Here is an 18,301-nt window from a genome sequence, read left to right on the forward strand (position 1 = left end):
CTCCCTCCTGCTTCACCCTGACTTGCTCCTTTTGTTCTTCCCCCGTCCCAACCCCACAGAACTTATGTACCTATCTGTCACTTATTGGTTTGTATTGATGTCTATCTCCCCCCCCGACCCACCCCCCCAAGATTGTAAGCTCACTGTTGTGGACAAGGAATGTGTCTGTTTATTGTTGTACTCTCCCAAATACTCAGTACGGTACTCTGCACACAGTGAGCACTCAATAAATACACCTGAATGAATGACAGGGACTGGATTCAACCCACTTTGCTTGTATCTACCTCAGCGCTTAGTTCAGCACTTGGCATATAGTAAACACTTACCAAATACCAGTATTTATTATTATTATTACTTGGAAGACTCCCTTTTCTCTTCCCCCAGTCTATCTTTCCAGGTGAGGGGACGAGAGAGCCGGATAATAATAATAATAATAATAATAATAATAATAATGGTATTTGTTAAGGGCTTGCTATGTGTCAAGCACCATTTGTAAGCACTAGGGTATATACAAGCTAATCATTCATTCATTCAATCGTATTTATTAAGCGCTTACTGTGTGCAGAGCACTGTACTAAGCGCTTGAGAAGTACAAGTTGGCAAAATATAGAGACGATCCCTGCCCAACAACGGGCTCACAGTCTAGAAGGGGGAGACAAACAACAAAACAAAACATGGAGACAGGTGTCAAGTCATCAGAATAAATAGAAGTAAAGCTACATGAACATCATTAACAAAATAAATAGAATAGTAAATATGTACAAGTAAATAAATAGAGTAATAAATCTGTACAAACATATATACAGGTGCAGTGGGGAGGGGAAGGAGGAGAGGAACAAGGGGGCTCAGTCTGGGAAGGCCTCCTGGAGGAGGTGAGCTCTCAGTAGGGTTTTGAAGGGAGGAAGAGAGCTAGCTTGGCGAATCAATCAATCAATCAATTGTATTTATTGAGCGCTTACTGTGTGCAGAGCACTGTACTAAGCACTTGGAAAGTACAAGTTGGAAACATATAGACAGTCCCTACCCAACAGTGGGGCGGAGGGAGGGCATTCCGGGCCAGGGAGAGGATGTGGGCTGACACAGTCCCTGTCCCACAGGGGTCTCATAGTCTTGACCCCCATTTTACAGGTGAGGTAACTGAGGCCCATTGAAGTGACTTGCCCAAGTTCATATAGCAGACAAGTTTTGGAGCTGGGATTAGAACCCAGATATTAGTCTGCTGAAGGGCCAGGTGAAGGGGAAGCAGACCTGCCAGATACTGGTCTCAGTGTATTTATTTCGATTAATGTCTGTCTCCCCCCGTAGACTGTTAGCGCTCTGTGGGCTATCCTTGCTCTGTTGTCCTCAGCCAAGCGCATAGTACAGTGCTCTGCACACAGTAAGCGCTTGATAAATCTTCCCAAGTGCTTAGTACAGTGCTCTGCACACAGTAAGCGCTCAATAAATACGATTGATGATGATGATAAATACGATCGACTGGCTGACCGATCTCTGCCATTTCAGCCTGAGCCCTGTGGGCCTGGAAAGGCCATAAGGGCCACCAGCCAGATCCTAGTTGATGCCACAAGCCCCCTTTGCCCACCCCACCCCAGCTCAGCTTTTAATATTCATCCGGCGCATTATTTTGCAAATGCTGCACGCTGGGCTTAGTCAGCCCAGTAATGCATTGGTAATGACTCTGAATAAGTAGCCAATTATGTCGGGGAAAAAAACTCTCTGCCTGCACCTCCGCAGAGTAAGGAGCAGAACAGCACGAAGCACTTAGGGGCTTCAGAAAGAGTTGCCTGGTAACACCCTCCCTCCCGCCCCCGGTTGTGTTGCAGTGAGAGGGAGACGTCTAGCTCTGGTTCTGTAGCATCAGGGCTTTTCTCCGACCTGCCCCTTCCCAAGTTTTTCCGCTTAGGTTTATAAAGCATTTTTTAAAAAATCATATTTGGTAAGCATTTACTATGTGCCGGGAGCTGTACTAAGCGCTGGGGTAGAGAAGCAGCGTGGTTTAGTGGAAAGAGCATGGGCTTGGGAGCCAGAGGTCATGGGTTCTAATCCTAGCTCCGCCACTTGTCTGCTATGTGACCCTGGGCAGATCACTTAACTTCTCTGTGCCTGTTACCTCATCTGTAAAATGGGGATTAAGACTGTGAGCCCCACGTGGGACAACCTGATAACCTTGTGTCTACCCCAGCGCTTAGAACGGTGCTTGCCACATAGTAAGTGCTTAACAAATACCATTATTATTATTATTATTACTATTATAATACAAGCTAATCAGGTTGGACAAAACCCCTGTCCCACAGAGGACTCAGAGTTTTAATCCCCATAATTAGTGTAATAATGATAATGGTATCTGTTAAGGGCTTATTATGTGCCAGGCACTGTGCTGAGCACTGGGGGAGATACAAGTTAATCAGTTTGGACACAGTCCCTGTCCCACACAGGGCTTATAGTCATAATCCCCATTTTACAGATGAGGGAACTGAGGCACAGAGAAGCGAAGGGACTTGCCCAAGGTCACACAATAGACAAATGGCAGAGGTGGGAATAGAACCCAGGTTCTTCTGACGCCCAGGCTCTATCCACAAGGTCACACCAATTCTCTGCAGTTCGGCAGTATTTGAAGTGCAGTTAGTGGTATTTATTAAGTGCTTAACTGTGTGCCAAGCGCTTGGGTAGATATAAAATGCTCAACTCAGACCACATCCCCCAAGAGTCTCAAAGTGTGAGAGGGAGGGCGAACAGCCACCTTATCTCCACTTTACAGATGAGGAAACTGAGGCCAAGGGAGGTTAAATGTCACGGAGCTGATCAGGGGCATTAAAATCCAGAGCTCCAGGCTCCCAATTCTGGGCATTGTTCCCCAGGGCATCCCCCCCCCGCCCCCCACCCGCCTCTGGAATTAACAACAATGATAATAGTAATAATAATAATGTTTAGGTGCTTACTATGTGTCAAGCATGTTCTAAGGGCCAGGGTAGGTACAAGATAATGAGGTTGGACATAGTCCATATCCCTTATGGGGCTCACAGTCTAAATAGGAGGGAAGAGGATTCAATCCCCATTCTACAGATGAGGAAACTGAGGCCCGGAAACAGGGTTAGGCAAATACAAAAAGAGGCGGCTTCCCAGAAGGCCTGCCCCTGTGTATGGCACAGCTGTTGCTTGCTACATTTCTGACTGGCTGGAAGCTGGTGAGGAGTCTCACCTAAGGAGGATGAGGAAGAAAGCTTCCCCCAGGGCCACGCTCGAGACTAGTACTTCATGGCGTAGAGGAAAGAGCCCTGGCCTGGGGCTGGGAGCCAGAAGACCTGGGTTCTAATCCTGGCTCCAAGCAGCATAGCTTAGTGGATAAGAGCGTGGGCCTGAGAGCCAGAAGGACATGGGTTCTAATCCCAGCTCTGCCACCTGTCTTCTGTGTGACCTTGGGGAAAGTCACTTCACTTCTGTGGGCCTCAGTTAGCTCATCTGTAAAGTGGGGATTAGGGCTGTGAGCCCCATGTGGGACAGCGACAATGTCCTACCCAGTCCCCTTTTGTGAGCCCCCTTGGAACAACCTGATCAGCTTGTAACCTCCCCAGCACTTAGAACAGTGCTTTGCACATAGTAAGCGCTTAATAAATGCTATTATTATTATCATTATTATTATTATCCCAGTGCTTAGAATGGTGCTTGACACACAGTAAGCGCTTAACAGATACCATCGTAATCTATGTGGCTTTGGGCAAGCTCCTTCACTTCTCTGTGTCTCAGTGACCTCATCTGGAAAATGGGGGTTAAATTGGGAGCTCCATGTGGGACAGGGACTGTGCCCTACCTGATGATCTTGAATCTACCCCTACGCTTCATACAGCAGCTGGCACATAGTAAGTGCTTAACAAATACCATTTAAAATAATAATAATAATAATAATGAGTACTTGTTAAGCACTTACTACGTACTAAGCACTGGGGTAGATACAGGATCATCAGGCTCCACATGGGGCTCACCGTCTAAGTAAGAGGGAGCACTTGTTTTGAATCCCCATTTTGCAGATGCGGGAACTGAGGCCCAGGGAAGGGAAGTAACTTGTCCAAGGTCACCCAGCAGACAAGAGGCGGAGCTGGGATTAGAACCCAGGCCCTCTGATTCCGAGGCCTGGGGTCTTTCCGCCAGTCCACACCGCTCCCCTCCATCTTGCCCTCCTCTGGAGGGGCTTGGGGCAAAGGCAGTGCAGCATGGCGGGCTACCTCTAAGGTGCCGGCCTCCCTCCACTCTCCAACGCGCCCGGGTCGTGTGTCCACCTTTCTCTTCGAACAGACGTGAAGCCGTCCAACATCTTGGTGAACTCCCGCGGTGAGATCAAGCTCTGCGATTTCGGGGTCAGCGGGCAACTGATCGACTCCATGGCCAACTCCTTTGTGGGCACGAGGTCCTACATGTCGGTATGAGTTTCCCCCGCCCAACCCCGGGTCTTCCTGCCGGTGTGTCGGGCATTGCGCCGGGAGGGGTGGGACTCCGTTATCAGGGAAGGCTGGGATCGCCGGTGGCATTCCAAGCTAAATAGAGGGGAGGGGGAAGAACTTCCTTCCCTCCGGGTGGGCCGGCATCAGCCCCTGCCTCTAGGGTGGCCATCATCTTGTTTTCCCCTGGCCTGTTACAGGTGTTTCACTCTTTATTCCCTGCCTTAGTCGCCCCTTCCTTCCTCTCCCCCTCGTCCCCCTCTCCATCCCCCCGATCTTACCTCCTTCCCTTCCCCACAGCACCTGTATATACGTATATATGTTTGTACATATTTATTACTCTATTTATTTTACTTGTACATATCTATTCTATTTATTTTATTTTGTTAGTATGTTTGGTTTTGTTTCCCCCTTTTAGACTGTGAGCCCACTGTTGGGTAGGGACTGTCTCTATATGTTGCCAATTTGTACTTCCCAAGCGCTTAGTACAGTGCTCTGCACACAGTAAGCGCTCAATAAATACGATTGATGATGATGATGATGACCAGTGGTAATTATTGAGCGCTCACTGTGTGCACTGTGCTAAAATCTTGGGAGAGTTCACTACAGTTGAATTTGGGGTTTTTTTTATGGTATTTGTCCTGCACTTACTATGTGCCAGGCACCTTTCTAAGTCCTGGGGTAGATACTAGGTGATCAGGTTGGACACAATCTTTGTCCCACATGGGGCTCACGGTCTTCATCCCCATTTTACAGATGAGGTATTTGAGGCACAGGGAAGTTGTGGCTTGTTCGAGGTTCTTGCCTAAGATATCTTGCCAAGATACAAGATAATCAGGTCAGGCATGGTCCCTGTCCACATAGGACTCACAATTTAAGTAGGGAGGAGAAGCAGTGCGGCTTAGTGGAGAGAGCACAGGCCTGTCCAGAGAAGGACCTGGGTTCTATTCCCAGCTCTGCCTCTTGTCTATTTTGTGACCCTGGGCAAGTCACTTTACTTCTCTGTGCCTCAGTTACCTCATCTGTAAAATAGTGATTAAGATTGTGAGCCCCATTTGGGACAGGGACTGTGTCCAACCTGGTTATCTTGCATCTACCCCAGCGCTGAAACAGTGCCTGGCCCATAGTAAGTGCTTAACAAATACCATATTTTAAAAAACCCAGCAGATATTTGAGCTCCATTTTACAGAAGAGGAAAGTGAGGCCCAGAGAAGTGAAGTGACTTGCTCAAGATCACGCAGCAGGCAAGTGGCGGGCCCACTTAGAACCCAAGTCATCCGATTTCCAGGCCATGGCTCTTTCCACTAGGCCATGCTACCCAAATGGATAATCTAATGGGACAGAGCCTTTCAAAGACAAACATGGGTCTGACTGGTTCGTCAGCAGGGTTTTGGCGGGGCCTGGGGGACAACCAGGTGGGGGTCAGGGGCAACAACCCGTCAGTCAGCGAAGAGGGGGCTCCCTGGAGAGCGTAGGAACCTTGAGGGCAAGGATCACGAGTAGTGTCATGTCGTAGTGTCGTGTCATGTCATAGTGTCCTCGCGTCTCGCTTCTGTGTCTTCCCTCAAAGGCCTTGCGCTCAATAAATACCACCGATGAAGTGATGCTTGCCAAAGGACCCCAAAAGTGCTACTCATTAATAATAATAATAATTATGATGGCATTTATTAAGCACTTACTATGTGCAAAGCACTGTTTTAAGTGCTGGGGAGGTTACAAGGTGATCAGGTTGTCCCACGGGGGGCTCACAGTCTTAATCCCCATTTTTACAGATGAGGTAACTGAGGCACCGAGAAGTTAAGTGACTTGCCCAGAGTCACACAGCTGACAAGTGGCGGAGCTGGGATTTGAACCCATGAACTTTCATTCAGTCATTCATTCAATCGGATTTATTGAGCACTTACTGTGTGCAGAGCACTGTACTAAGCACTTGGGAAGTACAAGTTGGCAACATATACAAGTTGGCAACGGTCCGTACCCAACAGCGGGCTCACAGTCTAGAAGGGGGAGACAGACAACAAAACAAAATATATTAACAAAATAAAATAAATAGAATATGTAAATATGTACAAGTAAAATGGAGTAATAAATCTGTACACACATATATACAGGTGCTGTGGGGAGGGGAAGGAGGTAGAACGGAGGGACGGGGAGGGGGAGGAGGGAGAGAGGAAGGAGGGGGCTCAGTCTGGGAAGGCCTCCTGGAGGAGGTGAGCTCTCAGTAGGGCTTTGAAGAGAGGAAGAGAGCTACCTTGGTGGATGTGTGGAGGGAGGGCATTCTGGGCCAGGGAAGGATGTGGGCCGGGGGTCGACGGCGGGACAGACGAGAATGAGGCACAGTGAGGAGGTTAGCGGCAGAGGAGGGGATGGTGCGGGCTGGGCTGGAGAAGGAGAGAAGGGAGGTGAAGTAGGAGGGGGCGAAGTGATGGATGGACAGCCTTGAAGCCGAGAGTGAGGAGTTTTTGCCTGATGCCTAGGTTGACCGGTAGCCACTGGAGATTTTTGAGGGGGGGAGTGACACGCCCAGAGCGTTTCTGCACAAAGATGATCCAGGCAGCAGCGTGAAGTATAGATTGAAGTGGGGAGAGACAGGTGGATGGGAGATCAGAGGGGAGACTGATGCAGTAATCCAGTCGGGATAGGATGAGAGACTGAACCAGCAGGGTAGCGGTTTGGATGGAGAGGAAAGGGTGGATCTTGGCAATGTTGCGGAGGCGAGACTGGCAGTTTTTGGTGATGGATTGGATGTGAGGGGTGAACGAGAGAGCAGAGTCGAGGATGACACCAAGGTTGCGGGTTTGTGAGGCGGGAAGGATGGTAGTGCCGTCAACAGTGATGGGAAAGCTAGGGAGCGGGCAGGGTTTGGGAGGGGAGATAAGGAGTTCAGTCTCGGACATGTTGAGTTTTAGATGGCGGGCGGACATCCAGATGGAGATGTCCTGAAGGCAGGAGGAGACCCGAGCCTGAAGGGAGGGAGAGCAGGGGCAGAGATGTAGATTTGGGTGTCATCAGCGTAGAGATGATAGTTGAAGCTGTGGGAGCGAATGCGTTCACCAAGGGAGTGTAGATAGAGAACAGAAAGGGACCAAGAACTGACCCTTGAGGGACCCCTACACTAAGGGGATGACCTCTGACTCCAAAGCCCATGCTCTTTCCACTGAGCCACGCTACTCCTCCATTTCTCCAGAGTGGTTAGACATCCTTTCAAGGAAAGGGATTTTTTGTTTTTTGGGTTTTTTTAGTTTGTGGCCTGAGGGATACCTGCTGTTGAAAACTCCCCTGGAAACTGGCCCGGGGCTCAGACATTTAATCCCCCCCCCCCCCCCCCAACTTCCTCCTCTCACCACCAGCCTCTGGCCACCCTCCCTTCGCTCCCCTTCCCCCACCCCGTGACCCTTGTATTCTTCCGGGCACATTCCTCAAGTGACATTCCTCAAGCCACATGGGCGGAAATGGCAGTCACCCTCAGACCAGAACAGGGAATGTCGGACAGAACGGGGATGGTCCTGGATTAGTCGAACCTCTTGTATCGGCAGTTCATTCTGCCTGGAAGCCCACGCTGGAAACCTGGAGCCAAGTATCAAGTCCAGAGACAGAGCTGTGAGATTCATTCATTTTCATTCAATCGTATTTATTGAGCGCTTACTGTGTACAGAGCACTGTACTAAGCGCTTGGGAAGTGCAATTTGGCAACATATAGAGACGGTCCCTACCCAACAGTGGGCTCAGAGTCTAGAAGGGGGAGACAGAGAACAAAACAAAACATATTAACAGAATAAAGTAAGTAGAATAAATATGTACAAGTAAAATAAATAAATAAATTATTGCATCATTGGGGATTTTGAGATCTTTTTTTTTCAAAGCCATGCTGTATTCATGGTGTTTCCTTGGGAAACACCATGGGAAGTACAAGTTGGCAACATATAGAGACGGTCCCTACCCAACAGTGGGCTCACAGTCTAGAAGGGGGAGACAGAGAACAAAACAAAACATATTAACAAAATAAAATAAGTAGAATAAATATGTACAAGTAAAATAAATAAATTGTTGCATCATTGGGGATTTTGAGATCTTTTTTTTTTCAAAGCCATGCTGTATTCATGGTGTTTCCAAATGCTTGAGCTTTCTTTCATTTTCTTTTTAAACAAATCAGTCATTGATGGTATTTAATGAGTGCTTACTATGTGCAGAGTACTCTAGCCCCTGTTCCCCCCGTCCCGAGCCCTGCCCAACCCTCTAGACTGAAAGCTCACTGTGGGCAGGATATGCCTGTTTATTTTTATATTGTACTCTCCCAAGTGCTTAGTATAGTGCTCTGAACACAGTAAGCACTCAGTAAATAGCACTGATTGACTGACACTGTACTAAGGGCTTGGGAGAGAGTGTGCATAACAGAGCTGGTAGACACATTCCCTGTCAACAGCAAGCTTACAGACCAGAGGGTAAAGGAGAGGAAATTCCAAGGGTTTGGCCAAAGGCATAACTGTAATTTTTTTTGGAGGGGAGGGTGGCGAAGAATTTTTTTTTTTATGGCATTTGTTAAACACTTACTATGTGACAGGCACTGTAACTTGTATCTACCCCAGCGCTTAAAACAGTGCTTGGCACGTAGTAAGTGCTTAACAAGTACCGTAATTACTAAGCACTGGGGTAGATGCAGGTTAATCAGGTTGGACACAGTCCCTATTCCACATGGGGCTCACGGGCGTAATCCCCATTTTACAGATGGGGTAACTGAGGCCCAGAGAAGTGAAGTGAGTTGCCCAAGGTCACACAGCAGATAAGTGAAGGAGCCGGGATTGGTACCCAGGTAGGCCAGGCTGCTTCCTATTATTCGGCACCCGAAAGTAGGGTAGCTCACAGTGGAAGGAAAAATCAACCAACTGGGACCCTGACCATAAATGAGTAGTATAACAATAGAACAGTGAAGACACATTCCCTGCCCACAACAAGCTTACAGTCTAGAGGGGGAGACAGGCTTTAATAGAAATAAATAAATTACAGATATGTACATAAGGGCTGTGGGGCTGGAGTCAGGGCAGTGCAGAAGGGAGTGGGAGAAGAGGAAGGAGGGCTTAATCAGGGAAGGCCTCTTGGAGGAGATAGGCCTTCAATAAGGCTTTGAAGGGCAGGAGAGCAATTGTTTTGTCGGATATGAGGAACAGGGATGTTCCAGTCCAGAGGCAGGACGAGGGCGAGAGGTCGGTGGTGAGATAGACGAGATGGAGGTACAGCGAGAAGGGTAGCACTAGAGGAGCAAAGTGTGCGGGCCGAGTTGTAATAGGAGAATAACGACATGAGGTAGGTGTGGGCAAGGTGATGGAGTGCTTTAAAGCCATTGTGAGGGGGTTTCCTGTGTGATGCGGAGGTGGGTGGTCAACCGCTGGTGTTTCTTGAGAAGTGGGGAAACGTGGCCCGAGCGTTCTCACTGCCATCCCCTTCCCCCCACAAGGTTGTTTGAAATGTGGGTTTTATTTTGCGTTGTGATGATGTTTCCTTCTCCCTCGTAGCCGGAGAGACTACAAGGTACTCATTATTCAGTGCAGTCTGACATCTGGAGCATGGGCTTATCTTTGGTGGAGATGGCTATTGGTAGGTACCCGATCCCTCCTCCCGATTCCAAGGAGCTGGAACTGATGTTCGGATGCACGGTGGAGGGAGACGCTTCGGAGACGTCGCCTCGACAGCGGACCCCAGGGAGGCCCATTAGCTGTAAGTGCCCCCAGGGACCGTATCATTTCAGCGTTCATCCTCAAGTTCTTCTCCACTTCTCCCCCTGGCCCCCTGCCACTCACCTGCCCCTGTAGGTAATAATAAGAATAATAATCATTGTGGCATTTGTGAAGCGCTTTCTGTGTGCTAATAATAATCATTATTATGGTACTTACTAAGTGCTTACTATGTGCTTACTAAGCACTGGGGTGAGACACAAGCTAGTCATGTTGAGTATAGCCCCTGTTCCCCATGGGGCTCACACTTAGTTCCCATTTTACAGATGAATTAACTGAGGCCCAGAGAAGTGAAGTGACTTGCCCAAGGTCACACAGCAGACATGTGGCAGAGTTAAGATTAGAACCCAGGTCCTTCTGACTCCCAGGGCCATGCTCTATCCATTAAGCAACACTGCTTCTCTAAATGCTGAGGTAGCTACAAGGTAATCCGCTCGGACGCAGTTCCCCATCCAACATGGGGCTCGCAGTCAAAGTCAGAGGAAGGACGGGGATTGAATCCCCATTTTACCGATTGAAAAAAACCAAGGTGCTGGAAAGTGAATGACTTGCCTGAGATCCCACAGTGGGCAAGAGGCAGAGCAGGATTAGAACCCAAATCCCCTGACTCCCATTATTCCTAGTCAAAACTTAGGCCGGAAGCACCCGACTCCCCTCCTTCAGGTTTGGAAGGAGTTGTGTCATGCCCTCTGGAAAGAGGCAGGCCCCAGAACCAAGGCTGGGGTTCCAACTTCTCTGCCGGGGCAGGACTAGGGGCCCAGTTAATCCAGTCTATCAATGAATGGTCTTGATCAATCAATCGTATTTATTGAGCGCTTACTGTGTGCAGAGCCCTGGATGAGCACTGTCCTCATCGCTTAGGAGAGTACAACAGAGTAGGTAGACAAATTCCCTGCCCTCAAGGACTTCACAGTCTAGCGGGGGGGACTTACCCCCTCACCTTCCCTGATTTGGTTCCAGGATGTCTCGGATCTCCCTGATCCTGGTTGGGGCTGGGAGGCCACGGGAGCACCTTAAATTGGGCTGGAGGGAGGCATCAGGGCTGTCAGTTGGAAGACTGGGCCGGATTCACGTAGGAGTTTGGAGCCTCCTGGAATACGGCCCCTAATTAGCCTCTCACAGACCCAAGTTGCCAAATTGGAGTGAGCTTCCAGGGGACTAGGACACAAACCCCTTTCCCCTCTTCCATTTCCATCCAGGACTCATCTTTCCCCGCACCCCCTGTGCCCTTCCTAGCCCAGGGATGTACCAAACCCAGACCAGTGGGAGGAATGGGGTGAGAGGAGGAGAAAAAGTTTTCACTGGGTCATCTGTCTCTTCATCCTCCCCTCACTGGGATTTTTCCTTTCCAGCTTGGTTTTGTAGAAGTTTCCCTGCCCAGGGCACTGTTTGTGCATGTATATGCTTGTCGGGTCCACACACAGAAACCCACCCCCATCTGGGAAAATGTACTTGTCCGTTTTTAAAAAAAAAAAAGGTTTTTGTTAAGTGCTTACTATATGCCAGACACTGCCCTAAGCACTGGAGTAGATTCAAGCGAATCAGTGTGGACGTAGTCCACGTCCCGTGTGGGCCTCAAAGTCTTACTCTCCATTTTCCAGATGAGAGAACTGAGGCGCACAGAGAAGTGAAGTGACTGGCCCAGGGTCACACAGCAGAGAAGTGGAGGGGCCGGGATTAGAACCCAGGTCTTTCTGACTCCCAGTTGCGGGCTCCATTCTCTAGGCCATACAGCTTCTCTTGTCCGGGGAGTGTAGCCCGATCAGTTTGGGCCCATCCCCAGCCCGGCTCCAGTTTTCATTTTGGCCCGTGGTTGGTGCGGCCCCAGAACCCTGCCGACTATCACATGCGCAGCCACCTGGGCCCTCCTGGGCCGCTTGGGTCACGAAGCAGGGGGCTCACTTTCCGGTGTCGTCGCTTGATTTCCAGCTTACGGCCTGGACAACAGACCCCCCATGGCCATCTTTGAACTGCTGGACTACATCGTCAACGAGGTAAGGCCTGGGAAAAACCTTCCCTCCTCCAGGGACCCCAGGGGTGCGGGCAGAGCTGGTGGGGGCTGGTGGGCATGGATTGGAGTGGATGGGGGCCGGGAGGGTGGGCGCTCTCCACACTGCCACACACTTTGCCAGTGGAGAGAGTGTGTGTCTCCAGAACTTATGTGTGTCAGGCGTGTGGGTGGATTTACACATGGAGCCCCGTCCTTCCCTAACTTCCAGGTAGAGTGGCCTTGAAAATTGTGGTGTTTGTTAAAAGCTGGGGTAGATACAATTAGACCAAACACAGTCTTCTGTCCCATATGGAGCCCGCAGTCTAAGCGGGAGGGCGAATATGTATTTGATGCCCATTTGCAGATGAGGAAATTGAAGCCCAGAGAAGTTAAACGCCTACAATGTGAATTTGCGGTGTGATTTTTTTTTTTATAATGGCATTTATTAAGCGCTTGCTATGTGCAAAGCACTGTTCTAAGCGCCGGGGAGGTTACAAGGTGATCAGGTTGTCCCTTGGGGGGCTCACAGTCTCAATCCCCATTTTACAGATGAGGGAACTGAGGCCCACAGAAGTGAAGTGACTTGCCCAAAGTCACACAGCTGACAGTTGGCGGAGCCGGGGTTTGAACCCATGACCTCTGACTCCAAAGCCCGGGCTCTTTCCACCGAGCCACGCTGCTGTGATTGTCCGGTGGCGGAGTCAGGATAAGAACCCTGGTCTACTGATTCCCAGTCCCGTGCTGCCTCTTCCACTAGCGCTTGGCTCTGAGCACTGAATCCAGGGATAACGGGAAACATTTTTTCCCGTTTGGCTCTCCCGGGCCCCAGCCCCCTGTGTACGGACGGCTCTAGAATTAAAGTTTGAGAATGCTTCAGTTCCTAGCAGAGCCTTCCCTGACACAATCTCCCCTTCCATTGAGAGGAAGTCCCCTTTAACTGGGGGTTACCGATATACCTCAGTTATTGCCTGATAACGTACAGGGGAAGCAGCGTGGCTGAGTGGGAAAAGAGCCTGGGCTTTGGAGTCAGAGGTCATGGGTTCGAATCCCGGCTCCGCCACTTAGCTGTGTGACTTTGGGCAAGTCACTTAACTTCTCTGTGCCTCAGTTCCCTCATCTGTAAAATGGGGATGCAGAGTGTGAGCCCCACGTGGGACAACCTCATCACCTTGTATCCCCCCAGCGCTTAGAACAGTGCTTTGCACATAGTAAGGGCTTAATAAATGCCATCATAATTATTACAAGTTGGGGTTAAGATGGGGGCTCCTCCTGGAGGTGGGTTTTCCCTCCATTTTGAGAGGGGCTGCTCGGGTCTCCTTAGCCAAACCTGCTTGTTCCTCGGCTTTTGGGGGTGTGGAGATGCAGTAACCAAAGAACTGGGGCATGTATTTAGCACTTACTATGTGCTAAGCACTGGGGACGTTACAAGGTTATGAGATCGGACATAGTCCCCATCTCTCAGTCTCTCAATGGGCTCCCGGTCTGTTTTATCCCCCCTTTTACAGAGGAATCGGAAGCCCAGAAAGGTGAATTGACTGACCCTAGCAAGCCTGGTGGCAGAGCTGGGCCTCGAACCCGGGCCTCCTGACTCCTCCCAGGCCCGCCCTCTTACCGCTAGGCCACCGTGTCGTTCACAGTCATGAAACGGAACCTGGGCTGCTGGGCAGTGGGGCTGGATCAGGATTATGAGCCCACTGTTGGGTAGGGACCGTCCCTATATGTTGCCAATTTGTACTTCCCAAGCGCTTAGTACAGTGCTCTGCACATAGTAAGCGCTCAATAAATACGATTGATGATGATGATGATGATTATGGCCTTGGCTTTGTGACCTCACTTTAGGTTGAGATCATATTGTTGAGATTTTTTGTAATTTTTCTTTTGCTTTGGTTTCTGGGTGCGCGCGCGCGTGTGTGTATGTACACGTACGTACACACACGCTCACACGCGCCCAAAACACACTACCTTAAAATGGAGTTGCCATTCTGTCAGACCTGTGTGTTCCTTTGAACTGCTCAGAATGAATCCAGTTGGCAGGAAACTTTCCTTTCCTCCCCGCCTCTCCATTTTCCTTTCTTCCTCCCCTTGCCCATTTACCTGAGCCTCAGTTACATCTGCAGAATGGGGATTAAAACCGTGAGCCCCAAGTGTGGCAGGGACTGTGTTCAACCGCTTGTATCTACTCCAGCGCTTAGTACAATGCTTGGCAAATAATAAGTGCTTAACAAAAGCCTTATTATCAATAATAATAATATCATTATTAATAATATATGATGATATATTATAAAAACATGATATGTAATTATTATAATAATATATAATTATAATATATAATAAATATGATAATAGAATGATATATAAATATTATTATTATTATTATTATTGTTAATAATAATAATAAATGGCCCCAGGATCATGGGGTCATCTCTGGAGTGCTGGGCATATGTCACTGACTGGTTAATGTACTTTCAGCCGCCACCCAAACTGCCCAATGGAGTCTTCAGTCTTGAGTTTCAAGACTTTGTGAATAAATGGTAAGTTCTTGTTTTTGAATTTTTGTCTGTTTCTCCCATAGCCATCGGCATGGAAGACTATGGAACTAGAGCTCCGTAGTTTTCCCTTGTGGGTGGTCATCTCCACCTTTCCTTTCCCCCCCACTTCAGAAGCCCTCCTCCCTTCAGGTCCTAGAGTCCCCCAGCCCCAGCTACAAGGCTTCCTCTTTGGACCTCCAAGACTGTACCCGTTTCCCCTTTCTGAGTTGTGGAGGGCACCTCTTGTGATCAGAAGCGCTTAGTCCAGCGCTCCGCACACAGTAAATGCTCGATAAAAATGATTGATTGATTGATTGAAGTCTAACAGATTCCCACGGTGAGAAGGATACCTACTCCCGGGAACTTAACCCCACCAAACGCTTTAGTTGGTCATTAAGCCCCACTGACTATGGACCCAAATCAAACGATCAGTCAGTCAAAAGGTTTAAAAGCCCAGAGGGGTCAAGTAGAAGCTCTGTCAGGATAGGGACGTTACCCTCGTTTGTATTTTTCCCCAGCCTCATCAAAAACCCGGCTGAGAGAGCCGACCTGAAGCAACTCATGGTAAGCGAACGCCCCCGAATTGCGGCTCGGGAAGTACCCCCCCCCCCCCCTCACCTCCCCAGTCTGGCCTTTGCGGAGCCCTTTACGTCCACCCTCTGTCCCCGCAGGTTCACACTTTCATCAAGAGAGCCGAGGCGGAGGACGTGGACTTTGCGGGCTGGCTCTGCTCCACGATAGGCCTGAACCAGCCCAGCACGCCCACCCACGCCGCCGGAGTCTAAGCGTAGCGCGCGAGAGGGGACAGACTGGCCGCCGGGCAGTCCCCGCAATGCCCCCGAGGTCCTCTTTAACGATGGCATTTATAAAGCGCTTACTATGTGCAAAGCACTGTTTCTTGCGCTTTGTGTCCAATCGGTTGTGTTGTTTCCCTCCTCCCCACCCCGCGCCGCACCCCTTCGGAGGAGGGCAAAGAACATAAGCATGTGCCAAATTCTGTTCGTGTCGATTTTGGTCCCCCGGGGTGGGGCTGGCATCATGCCCGGGGGCTGCCGTCGGTGGTGATGACCAAACCGTGTGCAACGTGGAGTGCCAGTGAAACCCTTGGTGAACATGGATAGTCTTTGCTATTGAAACTCACGCTGCTGTTCATCTGCGCCTGTTGGGGTGGTGGCTTTTGGGATTCTGTGACATTTAAGTGGCGCTTCGTTCGCGCTGGCCCTGTCTCTCTTTCTCTCTCTCTCTCTCTCTCCCCCCACGACCACCCAGTGGGGCGGGAGGACTTGGATCCTTCCCAGGCAGTGCACGTGAAGCATGCTCTCCGTTGCTATATGAAAACGACAGCCAAAAAGTGGATGTCACGGTTTTTTTGTTGGTTTTTTCTTTTTTTGGCTTTTCGTGTAGAAGTCAGATGTCCCAGTTGAAATCAAGCCAGAGGCCCTGACTGCCACAATAGACAGGGCTGAATCAGTCTACTGGGATGGCCCGTAGGCTTCTGGTTATAGCTCTATATTTATTTTTAAATATACTGTGTTGGATATGCAGAATTGTTTTAGTGGCCTGTCTCCATTTTTTGACCGGTATTTTAAAAATAGTGGGTTGTTTTTTTTTTTTTTTGAATGCCACACTGATCAAGATGTTACAAGCACATCAGGCTTACCTTTCTCTTAATCCAACTACAGAATATATTGTAAGACAATAGTGTGTATAGTGCCTAAACTGTATGAAAATCCTTTTAACCATTTTACCCTCAGATGTTTAACAGATCGAATCCCTTCTTCTAATAAATATATTATCATGATAAAAAAAAATATACGGACGGATTTTCCTTCCTTCTGTTTAAATTGTACTGAGGGTGGGAGGTTGTGTTTTTTGGTAAGTGGATTTATATGGGGAAATAGCAACTGGGGTTTTCCAGGAGTCAGTCTTGGTAAGATGATAAGGCAGGTGAGGGACGTCAAGGAAGCGAGATGAGCCCTCCGACTTAAAAACCCGCTGGTACTTCTGGCTGATGTGCCTCGGGGTGCCACACGTCACACTTCTAACCACATCCAAAATCATTGAAACTATATTCACACTTCCTGTCGTCCCCCCCCCCACCCCACAGACCCCCTTATCTACCAACATCTTCCAACACCCTTCCTGTTGAAGTTTGGAAATGACCCTATTGCCTGTATTGAAAAGAAGTTTGAAAATTAAGGGGGCATTATATTTAAGGCAAACCTAAGAGAATCGCTCGGGTTTTACGAGAGCCCTTGCTTCTCGCCTTTCTCAACAAAGCTCATTTTACCTGCAGGTGCTTGGATTTCGAATGCTCCTGTCAAAGGGGTGGATGGGGGTGAGAGGTCGAAGTAAATAGTGTTTTAGTGGCCCGTCTCCATTTTTTGACTGGTATTTTAAAAATAGTGGGTTTTTGGTTTTTTGAATGCCACACGGATCAAGGTGTTAAAAGCACATCAGGCTTACCTTTCTCTTAATCCAGCTACAGAATATATTGTAAGACAATAGCGTGTATAGTGCCTAAACTGTATGAAAACCCCACAGGTGGTTGTGGGGAGAGCCCTGGACTTGTGAAGATCCAGCTACCTCTCCATTGGCCCTTTTATCTATTTTTTAATGGTATCCTCTAGAATGTAAGCTCATTACGGTCAGAGAATGTATCTGCTAATTCTCTCGTATTGAACTCTCCCACGTGCTTAGAACAGTGATCTGCATATAGTAAGCACTCAATAAATACCACTGATTGATGGATTTAAGTGCTTACTTTGTGTCAAACACTGCTCTAAGCGCACAAGTTAATCAGGGCAGACCATCTGTCCCACATGGGGCTCAGTCTAGCTCTTGTCAAAAGATGGGGGTTCTGAGACTGACTTCAGTATAATATTGGGTAACTTTTCTTTTTCCCTTCATTGCACGCTCCCTCTGGGCTGGAGTGATGGGAAGTGAGGCGGAATATACGCCAAAGTGAGCGATGGGAGGTTTTTCCTCATTTGCCAAGGGAGGTCACCCTAGCATGAAGTTCTGTCCTCTCAACTGTAAGCTCATTATGGGCAGGGAACATATCTGCTCATTAGTAAGCGCTTAATAAATACCATTATTATTATTACCCCTCTCAAGTGCTTAGAACAGCGTTCTGAACGTAGTAAGTGCTGAATTGGTATCACTGAATCTTTGATTCGTTTCAAAGCTTTGACTGTTGTGCCACCATTGTGAACAGGCAGATAAGCTCTCTAGGTTAAATCAAAGATTATGGAGGGTGTTTTTTGGTTTGTTTTTTTTTCCCATACTGTAGCCTGTGTGAGAAAATTTACAATAAACTGCCTAGCCGTAACTTCTCCATTTCTTCTGTACAATTGCAACTTCCTCAGTTAAGAACACTATCCCCCACCACTAGCGCAGACTTCTCTATCAGATTAAAGCACCTCCCGAAGTAACTTCTTGGGCTTCTCCCTTTTCTGCCCCAGCCGCAAGCGGGCCGTGTATTTTGGTGGCTTAACCAGAATACAATTGGGAAAAAAAAAATTGTTGCGAGTTTGTAACTGCCCTCACCTAAATCAGCTTCTCTCCTTACGTCTAGGAGAGAACACTTTTCTAATTATGAATTGGCGTGACCACTTAGCT

At 48.6% G+C, this 18,301-nt stretch overlaps 1 protein-coding gene across 1 annotated transcript in view; it reads left to right on the top strand.

The window, feature by feature from the left end:
* Window positions 1-16,491, top strand: part of MAP2K1 (mitogen-activated protein kinase kinase 1) — a 78,623-nt gene extending 62,132 nt beyond the window's left edge. The window contains exons 6-11 of the mRNA XM_038767441.1: window positions 4,291-4,415; window positions 9,944-10,145; window positions 12,092-12,156; window positions 14,622-14,683; window positions 15,199-15,244; window positions 15,352-16,491. Coding sequence (XP_038623369.1) covers window positions 4,291-4,415; window positions 9,944-10,145; window positions 12,092-12,156; window positions 14,622-14,683; window positions 15,199-15,244; window positions 15,352-15,465 — 614 coding nt within the window. The 3' untranslated portion in view covers window positions 15,466-16,491. The remainder of the gene's footprint in view (window positions 1-4,290; window positions 4,416-9,943; window positions 10,146-12,091; window positions 12,157-14,621; window positions 14,684-15,198; window positions 15,245-15,351) is intronic.
* The last annotated feature ends 1,810 nt before the right edge of the window (window positions 16,492-18,301 follow it).

The sequence above is a fragment of the Tachyglossus aculeatus genome, chromosome 26, assembly GCF_015852505.1.
Source record: "Tachyglossus aculeatus isolate mTacAcu1 chromosome 26, mTacAcu1.pri, whole genome shotgun sequence".
In the NCBI taxonomy this organism is placed as follows: Eukaryota; Metazoa; Chordata; class Mammalia; order Monotremata; family Tachyglossidae; genus Tachyglossus; species Tachyglossus aculeatus.